Source organism: Hermetia illucens, chromosome 4 (genome assembly GCF_905115235.1).
Source record: "Hermetia illucens chromosome 4, iHerIll2.2.curated.20191125, whole genome shotgun sequence".
Classification (NCBI taxonomy): domain Eukaryota; kingdom Metazoa; phylum Arthropoda; class Insecta; order Diptera; family Stratiomyidae; genus Hermetia; species Hermetia illucens.
The window spans coordinates 65,967,780-65,978,900 of record NC_051852.1 but is presented as its reverse complement, the minus strand read 5'-3'; the positions used below and the strand labels follow the sequence as shown (position 1 = coordinate 65,978,900).

Sequence of the window (11,121 nt, the reverse complement as noted above, 5' to 3'; positions counted from 1 at the left end):
CATGGAGCTGAGTGAATTCATAAAGGAGCGCAGGAATGTAAGGGCCATTATAAGAGACATCCGTTTGGCGTACGGCAAGGCGCAGGACGAAAAATGGAAAAGTTGCTCGAAGGGAAAAGTGAACCAGGCGACTCAAGTAACGCCTGTTTAAAATACGACAGAGGAGAATCCGGGGAAGGGGCTGCGCGGGAAGTTGAAAGACTTAACAGGCCAGCAAATCCCGGAAAGAAAAAAGGATTCAACTTTCAAAAAGGCGGAGTATATGAGGACTACTGCTGAAGCTGCTAGCGAAATTATTGCAGATTGTTATAGATGCCTTACCTTCGGTCACATTGGGAATGCATGCACTAGTCCAAATGGCAGGTCGAAGCAATGCAGGAGATGCGGAGTGGAAGGTCATTGGAGAGTATGGACAATCGGCACATTGCAGGGAGCAGCAGGTGCCCAGAATACAGAAGAGCCCTTAACAAAACTCGCAGATGGCGTTAATACAAATCAACCTCAACTACTGCGAAGCGGCGTAGGACCTACATGAGAAAAACATCCATATTAGTGAACCCTCTCGAAACCACAGTGGTAGCATTTGGGTCAAAAAACAAATGAACCAAACAGCGCTATGGGCTTGTGGAGAGCAGGCCTTCGAGGAAATAATGGAGTAGCCGGAGGAGGGCTTCACCAGCGCCAAGTTAAAAAGCGCCCACATCTACAACTGCTATACTCCATCTACACTTTCCGAGTAAGGACAGAGCGACGGTTTTGGATGCCAGAGGACGTTGGCTGGCCATAATACTAGGCAATTTTGATGCATGAGCTCTTGAGTGGGGCAGCCGCAAAACTAATGTGAGGGGACGTGTTCTCCTCGAAGTATTCGCGGAGCTAACACGTGGCACTGGCGAATGTTAGGGCCTCGTACACTTTTCGGGGAAGGGCCTGGGGCCTATAGTGGACCTGAAATACGTGAGTGCCACTTTAGCCAGTAGAGTCGTTTGGCATGTCTGGGAGGACTGTACTCACAGTGACCCTGAAGCAATCTGCATGGAAATCAAGGCAACTGCGTGGCCACCTAAAAGAAGCCATTCAGAGGAGCAAAAAGAACTGCTTCAAACAGCGGTGTGACCTTCAAGGCGTGCGTAAAAGAAGGAATATTCCTTGTCCAGTGGAAAAAGCAAAAGTTGGTATTGCTTCCGAAGTCTTGCCAGCATACCTGGAAACCCGGCATCGTATAGTCCTATCTGCCTGCTGGATACAATGAGGAAGATGATGGAGGGAGTCACCTACAACAGACTTTTACCCATCGTTGAAGCCAGCAATGGTTTGTCGGAACGCCAGTTTGATTTCCGACGTGCCCACTCTACGGCGGACGCAATTAGCATGATAGTAAATTTGCTCAAAGGCACACTGATTTCTGACGGCTGCTGTGCCGTGTTGACGCTGGTTGTCAAAAACGCATTAAACTCGGTCAACTGGAACAGAGTTTTTATTTAGGAAATTTGGTGGAAAACTACCTCTCAGAGAGGACTCTTTGGTTGGGGATGGATGAGAGCCCCAAAGAGCAGATTGTCACAGCCGGGGTACCACAGGGATCGGTACTTGGTTGCCTGTTGTGAAATGTCATGTATAATGGGAAGCTTGCTGTCCTGTAAGAGCGGTAAATTTCTGGCTAGAAAGGGCCGGGCTAACCTTGGCGGACGCGGAAACGGAAGCTGTGTGAACAGCAAATAGCAGGAAAAATAACACTGTGGAAGTGGAAGCCGGCAAATATATGGTCGTATCAAAGCCGGCTATCAAATACCTGGGGATGATAATCGACACTAAATTGGGCTTTTGGGAACACCTAAAATATGCATACCAATAGGCGTTCAGTGCCACTACGACACTTGCAAAAATGTTACTGAATATTGGTGCGGCGGACATAATCCCTGCAGACATTCTGGCGAAGGAAATGAGTATGCTGTACCATGCAAGACTTATGAAGGGGCACACATACTCAGCAAAGCAAAAATAAAATTCTGAAATTAGGGAAAGGGATAAATAAAGTATAGTTGGAATTATTCCTCTATTCTAAATCCGACCTGATCTCTCCTGGTGATGGTTCCCGCGACAGGCCCACCAAGAAAATGCATTCAATGTCGTTAGAAACAACGTGATCGGATCGAGTAACAAGCCTCGGAAAAATACCCGGTCTTGTCGAGAAATTAGTTAGAATAAGTTAGTCCGAGCAAAATAAATAAATGTATGCACGCTAAATGTTGGCACCCAAACCGGAAAGACCGAGGAACTCGCAAGAGCCATTCGGAAAAGACGCATTGATATATGCGCTCTGCAAAAAACCCGGTGATCTAATGTCAAAAGCTGCGACATAGGAGGCGAACGCGGGAAAAATGGCTATAACAACATTACATTAGGTGATCGCACTATTCATTTCTTTACCGCGTACGCACCACAGAGAGGTCGACTTGATACCGAGAAGAATGCCTTCTGCCAACTTTTCGATGAAAAGACCTGCAACGTGCCTGCTGACGACTATATCATCATTGCCGGCGTTATTTGGTGGTCATTTGATGAAAAGGCAGATAGTAGCAGGTGCCATGGGGTAAGGGGTTTGGAGCGCGTGATGACGGTAGTGAACGTATAATCGATTCTGCGGACACCCATCACCGTGTACTTATGGATACATGGTCCATCAAACGACTGTCTCATTTTCCTGCATTTTATAGTGGGAATAGTAAAACGCAAATCGCACAATCACAAGTTTCTCGGCGATAAAACCCTCGCCAATTGGCAAATTTATAAAAATGCCGATAATAATAATAATTGCGTGGAGTTCTCGACGGATTCTCCACTAACACACCACCACCTTTCGTCCGAGCCTTGATGCTTGGCACTTCGTGCTAGCATTAGATAAAATCCGGCATCTGCCGAGATTGTGACAACACGGAAATAATAACTCCGCCGTAGCCGGTCTCAAGCCCGGTTGTGAAAGAAGGAGGGATGGATAGCTTCAGTCTCAATGGCTGTAAACCACCGCAGCGCCTCAGTCGGTAGGTGAGGAAAGTGTAGGAACTTCGCGGTGTTGCGGATTACTTACTGAAGAAGCTATCACTACAGTTGGCAGTTGGGTATAAAATGCAAACCCAAAAATGAGAAGAAGGAGAAATTTTAGTTCCGGTACGAATAACCGACGAGGGTCGTCTGACTTGCTGACTGAGTCAGGTTCCCTTGCAGCTGTTCCGCTACAATCTGTGGCAACCACTTCAGCAGGTTCGTGTAGGCGGATTAAGTAGACTGAGGAAATGAACCTACTCATCATTAGCCCCTACTACGAAATAACGGCGGGGTAAGTATAACATCTTACCGCTAAAGATTTGTCCAGCGTTTCCCGCACGTGACTGTACAGCGAGTCGCAGACCAGTACCGCTTTATTACTCGCTGCGACACAATCCTGACCATTATCAGGGAGCATATTCGACTTGACGTCATCGTCGCATCAACAATACCACGCCGCACTGCAGGCAACAGTTTCAGTACTCGCCGAAGAACTCTTCTCCACCGCTCAGCTGCGGTTTCCGCTGAGGTTCGGGTCGAATTTCAAAGAGCGTGTATAGAATTCTCGGAAATGGATCCCTTGTACAGCCTAGGTACTCCTAGGCTCTGTGCATCTCCAGCAACTTCGAGAATTCTATTTCAAATCAATAATCAGATTGCATCTCGACTGTGTGCTGATATGTCGCTGCTGCAACTACAATCGCTTGTGTATTGTGGTGCAGTTGTGACTGTCACATTGCACGGTCAGAAAATTCGTTTTCATGTTATTGGTTTGAGAGACCGAAGAGATCTACCATGGAGAATTCGTCTGGAACGTCGGCGGGATTCACTAAAACAGGACATTGCTAGACTGCTTCGGATCAGCACTGGCAGTGTAAGCAGACGGGTGGAGAATAAAGTGCGGAGGGTTTACAGGAACTATGCCATTATTGAAATTCTGGACACACTGAAGCAGAAACTTTCTGTCATATGCAGTCGACTACGGTATGGCGAAAGTAACTCCAGACGTGTCTAGAATGCTCACCAACCTTCTACAAATTCATAGCGTCCATTCTTAGTGGAAGGGTCAATGCACACCTCGAAACCAACAACATTCTGTCCGAGGCGCAGAAGGGCTACCACTCGCTAGTGATAAAACAAGCAACTAGAGGCCAAAGAAATCTCTTTAGTTGCAATATTCATTATGACAAGGCTTTCGACAGCGTACCGCATACCTGGCTAATCATTGCCCTACAACAGTTATGAAAACGTGGCACACCACCTTATCAGTGGCTTAATCTGAGGGTGCTAATACCTCCGGGTCCATCAGTATACGAAGGGGAATCTTCCAGAAGGATTCTTTGAGTCCCCTTTGGTTTTGCATGGTTACTGAATGATGTTAGAGGGCATGGCTTTTACAATAAAGCATGGCCTACGTGCTAAGTGCTAACTGACCCACTTGATGTACTTAGATGACATCAAGTTGTATGATGGTACTGACGACCATCTTAGAAGTCTGTTGCGAATAGTAGATATGTTCAGCCGTGATATTCGTATGGAGTTTGGATTAGACAAGTGTCGAATCCAAGGTCAGCACGAACCGCAAGCCGGACATAGCATTGGTGACCTCCACATCGAAGCTATGACCGAAACAGATTTCCACAAGTACGTAGGAATTCTATAAGGAACGCATTCTCGAGTTAGTGATCTGGAGGATGCTCTGCTGTCCGAATTCTTGCGACGTGTCAAGCTAGTACTGAAATCGCATCTTTCGGGGAAGAATAAAATACGCGCACTGAATGCGTTCAGAATATTTCCGTGGACGAAGACCCATACGGAAAACGTCCAGCGGCGGATACGGACAACTATGTCCAAATTCCGAATGCATCATTCAAACTCTGTCGTGGACCGAATGAACCTGCCTCGCGACTTCAGAGGTAGGGGTGTGCTTGACGTGGCGGCATAACATCATCGCGCAAGTCGACACGCTGCGCGCTTATTTTTGCAATAAAGAGCGGAGAGTCCCTTGCATGCGGCTGTCTGTAAGGCAGACTGTGGACTGACTCCGCTTCACTCGAAGGGTCGATCTGTCAATCCTCCGAGTGGGGTGAAACCGGACCATGAGCGAATCGATGAATGGAAGTCGAAGGCAATGCACGGACAACACGTGAATTGTCTTTGTTTGGTGGGGAGCTTTTTGCTGAGACGGAGGGATTCATGTGTGCTATTCAGGACGGCGGGGTCGCCACCTGAACTTCTAAAAGGCTCATCATGAAGGAGCGGGTGGAGAAAGACCAATGCAGAATGTCTGTTTCGGCGTTAGAGACGTTGGACCATCTCATTTCTGGCAGCACTGTTATCGCACCGGTGCAATATATCGCCAAGCCCAATGCTGTATGTAAGGTGATTCATCAAAACCTTGCATACAAGCATGGGCTGATCACGGGAACATGTCCGGCAAGTTCTGACTGATTGCAATATTTCCCATAACAAGCCTGTCGTAATGTTAGTTGACAAAACTTTATTATTGTTGCTGCTATCCTCCATAACAGTAACATTGAACAGAAATACGAGGAGAAGAAGGCGACCCATGAGCCATTGGCTCGGGTTGTAGTTCCCATTATATTGTCAGCTACAGGTATTGTACCTAAATCCCTCGCCGCTTCCCTTGATGCCCTGAGACTTTTGCACAGTCTGGTTCAAACGATGCAGAAGTACATCGTTCTATATACGTGCTCGACGTTGCGGGGAGTTCTCGAAAGATTCTTCCAATGACCTACCACCGGCCACCACCACCAGCGTCCCTTTAGTTTTTAAGTAAGTGGGATCGTCCGAGCCTAAATGCCTGGCACTTAATGCTAGTATTAGGTAAAATCCGACATCTGCCGAGATTGTGACAACAATTCATATTGGATCAGGGCCTTGAAGTGTGTTGGAGCACTTCATTCAAGACGTTACAACGTCGAGCCGCGACGGATGGATGGCGGGAATACTTCGAACAGATTTCAACTGAAGAATTTGTTGATCCTCCACTTCCAAAATCATTGTCGACATTTGGAGCAGTTCCACTTGTCATCGCAACTGGGTGCTCAAAGGTGGCGGTAAGGAAAACGGGGCGGCAACCCTGTCGGCCAAACCAAAACCAAGTGGCCGAGGAGAACCTCCATAATGGTGGCACCGGGAGACTCTCTACTACTTTGGTTTGCCGGCCGTGATGCAGTAGGCGAGTGCTCCAAAGGCCTAATTAGGGCGATCAGACTCGAGTCTGCACGGGGACTCATCTGAAGTGACAAATTGGTCACGAAACCTTGCCAGGGGTATACTGGTACCATGGGAACCGGGATAGCCCCTGGACTTTCATACTTAGGGTGAACTCCCGTTGTATGTGAGTACAGCTCGGTTGTTTGCGGTTGGCTCCCTAGTGGGAGTTTCATGGGGGTTGTGGTTGTGCTCAAGCGAGAAGACACCTTCGGGCCTCGGCGTGGTGTTGCGTTTCAACACGGGTGCCGTACTCCTTAGTTCGGTGGAGGTTTAGGTAATTCTTGCATCCACCAGTATGAATGCTAAGCCATGCACTTGGTATAGACTGGTATCGTTGTTGCTTGTCTCAGCGGGGCTCTGATTGTGGTCACAAAATCAATCCGTGTCTGAAGAGGACCGTAGGATTAAGTCTCCACGACAGGTACCTACGTTAAACACCAAAGGGCTTAACTGTCATCGCAGCTGATTCGGTCCCCACGTACTCGAGGAAGGTGGTCAGACCCGAGTCTGCAAGGGACTCATCTGAAATGGCTCTGCTACGAAGCCTCACCGGAGGTTATCTGGTACTATGGGAACCGGGATGGTTCTCTGAGAGCATATGCTCCAAGACAATTTCTGGAGATGTGTTTTCGGCCCGGTTATTTGCAGCTGGGCCCCTAGTGGGAGTTTCATGCTGGTTGTGGTTATGCCTACATCGTGGGCAGAGCTCCTCGGAGTTCGAGCGTGGAATTGCGCTGTACAACTCGGGTGTCGTACTCCTTAGTTGCGGCAGAGGTGTTAGATAGGCCTCGCATCCACTAGTATGAATGCTGAGCCTGCACTCAGTATAAACCAGGACCGCTGTGCTTGTATGGCGGGGCTCTGATCGTGGTCCCAAAATCAATCCGTGTCCGAAGAGGACCGTGGGATTATGCCTTTACGGCAGGTACTCACGTTAAATCCCCCAGGACTTTCATGTCATCGCAACTGAAGTCTAGGAAGCAATAAAGGAATGAAATCGGGGAAAGCCAGAGGACCTGACGACATCGCGTCTGGGCTCTCGAAAGCGAAGAGCTAGGACCCAACACTGTGGCTTGGTGAATTCTTGAATCGGGTTATTCAGGAAGGGAGAACACCCACCTGACTAACAAGAAAGGACCACATTTCCTATATGGGAAAAGAAAGGTGGTCTAGCAGAATGTTCAAATTACCGCCTCATCCGGTTACTTTCGCATACCCCGAAGAATTTTAGAAGTGTTCTTGACAACCGTATTCGCGTAATCGTTCAAATAACCGTGAACCAAGCCGGATTTATCAAGAACTGTGAAACTTCCGACGCAATACACGCGGCGCGGTTACTCATGGACATAGTGAAAAGCATCGCTCTCTTTACATTGCATATCTGGATTTGAAGACAGCGCTTGACCGTGTATCACACGAACTCATCTGATATGCTTTACGACACCACTTAATGCTTGAAGAACTCGAACGCTCCGATCCGAAAAGTAAAGTTTGAAGTGTGGCGGGTATATCAAAATCGCTTCGTGTCTCCGTTGGTGCGTCATCTCATCCCTCCTCTTTGCTCTTGTTATCGACAACGACATACGGGACATCCAACGTCCAGTGCCCTATACACTGCTTTATGCATGTTTTAATGTTTTCCTGGCGTCTTATAGCAAAAATGATCTCGTCCAAAAATGGAATGATCACCTTATCGGTCTCAGATTGAATCTGAATAAAACTTAGTTTTTGACGACCGATCCTCATGAAACAGCCTGTCACTGTCAGCGACTGTGACCTGCCAAGAACTGAGCGATTTGAATATATCGGGTCAACACTATCAACCAATGGAGAACTGCGTTATGAAATTGCTTCACGCATTAACACAAGCTGGATGAAGTTGCGTTCCACAGCTGGTGTTCTTTGTGATTAACATGATGATCGTCCTGTCGTTCTCTATGATTCTGAGTGCTGGCGAACTATAAAAGACAATGAACGGCGTTTTGCGGTAATGGAGACGAATATATTGCTTTGGAGTAGTGGCATGACCCATTTTGATCACATCTGAAATGAGGATATCCGCGATCGATATTGCACCGATCATGGGAAAACTGCGAGAGAGGCGTCTTCGATGATATGTAGTAGTACGTAATTCGCGTCAATGAGAATTCACTCGCCAGCATTGGTCTGAACACCAAAGTCGATGGTAAACGGCCAAAAGGCCAGGAGAAACAACGGTGGCTTGGTACGTTCGATGGGAATTTGAAAGCTTCGCGATTGCATCCAAATCAGAATAGAACCAAATGGCGAAACCGATCATGACGAGCCGACCTCGCTTGTGAACGGGAGAAAGGCTCTAGAAAAAGAAGAAGGTGATAAATTGATTTGCGAACACCGTTTGTTTGTGAAAGACAGATTATATTTATGGTATTTCTACTTATTATTATGTATTTATGATGAAAGATCTTGATAAAGTTAAAATTAGAAGTGAACAAAAAGTTGATTAATAAAAAATGAAAATTAAGCCGGAGGAATGCGCACTCTTAGCGGCATTTAATTGTATGATTTTTATAACATGAAGTTTGAACGCAAGTCGGTTGTTCCCGGACAAAATCACAGGATTGCACATAATATTCAAATTTATGCAATTAGGGTATGCATCTTCCTATATTTCACGTTTCACTTTCAATTAAATGCCACTAAGAGTGCACATACCTTTGGCTTAAATTCATTTTTTATGAATGGAAGCAAGGGAGCTAATGGAAGTGACATTTATTAATGCTAATTATTATTAGCACTCATAACTCAGAGTTACGCTGTCTTACGGAAGATCGTGGTTCAAATCTCACTGGTTGTAGTGAAATTAGTATCGTGGTTTGATGTCGGATACCAGCCGATTCAGCAGAGAATGAGTACCTGAGCCAAATCAGGGTAATAATATCGGGCGAGCGCAATATGGGCCACATTGCCTCCTACAGGGTACGGTAATCCTGTAGTGTACCGTTACGGTCTTGAAAGAAGTGCTCTAACACACTTCAAGGTTTCAATACTGTATCTCAAATAGTGCCTTCCGCATTTTGGAAATGAATTCGTTCCAATTAATTACATTCAAAATAAACTGTCGAAAACGAAAAGCGCCACCAAATTGCATAACTTCAAGTGTCAACAAATTGTCATCCGTCTCGCATCTCAAAAGCTGAATTTGCCAAACTTTTCTGCGGGACGTATCGGGCGTCGGACTTATTGTATATTAACGTACGATATGGCTCTCCCGAGGCTCAGGGAGTCGTTGACGACGAGCGCCGTGAATGTCGTTCGCTTAGGCTTGTGAGGGTTACGCTGTGAAAACGGAATTTTGAGGAGGAAATCTTTTAGGAAATATTTTATGTAATTGTATATATTGTATGCAGTGTAATTTAATGAAATATTCCATTGGTTCCTCAGCTGATTTGACATTTCGTCGCGATTTTTTTAATTTACAATGGTAAGGCGATCAAAAACTGACAACGCACGCGGTTAGACGCAAACATGAAATGGTACGCTTTGCGAGGCTTCTCAGCATTGCCCATTTGAAACAAAAGCTCGGCTTTTCCTTTATTGTATTTTCGGCTTAAGTGTGACAACCGTGGGGAACAGGTCGAGCGTTAAATGGAACGCGGATATTACATACAATATATTTGACACTTCCGAAGATCGTTCATTCACTTTAACTTTGCTTGAAGGTTGTTTCCTTGTGTTTCACCGTGGGTTTGGTTATTGATAGGTACTTGAAATTCAGTATGGGGAGCCCGCTCAATTGCAGCAGGACCTTAACGGCTAATTTAACTCCTGTTGAAAGTAAGAGCAAGGAAACGTTCGTGTCCGAGGATGATCCCCGCTTCGTTGACTCTAGTGACGACAATATGGAAATTATCATGGAGGCTATTGATACAAAGTTACTTAACAATGAAATGTTTAAAGATATGTCGGAAAATGGTAATCACGATTTCTCCTTTACATATTTGGCTATGTTTACTTACTGTTTGTAATTAGTTCAAGAAAGGGCTCTGTATAGGTCGCGAAGCGGCCTGACCGCACGACTTGAGGAAAGTTCGACTGATTTACAAGTTCCTTCGGCAATGAAACAGTTCCTTGGAAAAAAGCTTTCTGGTCTTATCGAGCAAAAATATGTTCTCACTAACACTGTTAATTTATCACCTCAAGCAGCGACATTTAAAAAAGAAGAGAGTCTCATAAAGTTATTCTGCAACTCGACAGCTGCTCTGAAAGCTGTTTGTTCACCCTGGGAATACCTGCCCTCGGTCTCACCGCGTTTTAGAATTGAAAGGAGGCATATGAGAACTAATTCCCCAAACAGGTTCTCTAAAATCCGTTCAGTTTCTATTGATTATGAATTTGTCCAATCGCAAAAGGAGGTGAGGCACTGGGCAAAGCCGTCGGGCAAAGGTAAGCTGTACCGTTACAGAGCGGGAAAAGCGGGTGTTCTTGAATTTGTTGAGCCTGAAAATGAATTTACAAAATTTGCGACAAAGGGAATGAGCAGAGTGTATAAATAGAGAAAATGTAACATTATAAATATTATCTAATAAAATGTCAAAATAAAGAAAAATTTGTCCTTCAGTGCCAATGTGGGCTTGCATTTTCGGTAGTGGATTTAATCCAAAAAATTGAGAAGCTTTCAAGTTACTGTCTAGCTTATTAAGTCGTCAATTTTTTTTAGGCTTTTGTCACTGCACTGTAAAAACAATCTGTAATTTACAACCTTCCTTTTTGTATTTAATTAAAACATTACTTATTTCCAAAACTGCGTCCGCACTAATGACGCGAGAAGGTTTTGTTTTACTTACATCTATCTTA

At 45.5% G+C, this 11,121-nt stretch overlaps 1 protein-coding gene across 1 annotated transcript; it reads left to right on the top strand.

The window, feature by feature from the left end:
• The first annotated feature begins 9,907 nt into the window (after positions 1 to 9,907).
• Positions 9,908 to 10,891, top strand: LOC119656238. Its single transcript, XM_038062656.1, has 2 exons — positions 9,908 to 10,239; positions 10,297 to 10,891. The coding sequence occupies exons 1-2, from the start codon at positions 10,044 to 10,046 to the stop codon at positions 10,818 to 10,820; spliced, it is 720 nt and encodes a 239-aa protein (XP_037918584.1). The 5' UTR covers positions 9,908 to 10,043; the 3' UTR covers positions 10,821 to 10,891.
• Positions 10,892 to 11,121: the final 230 nt, after the last annotated feature.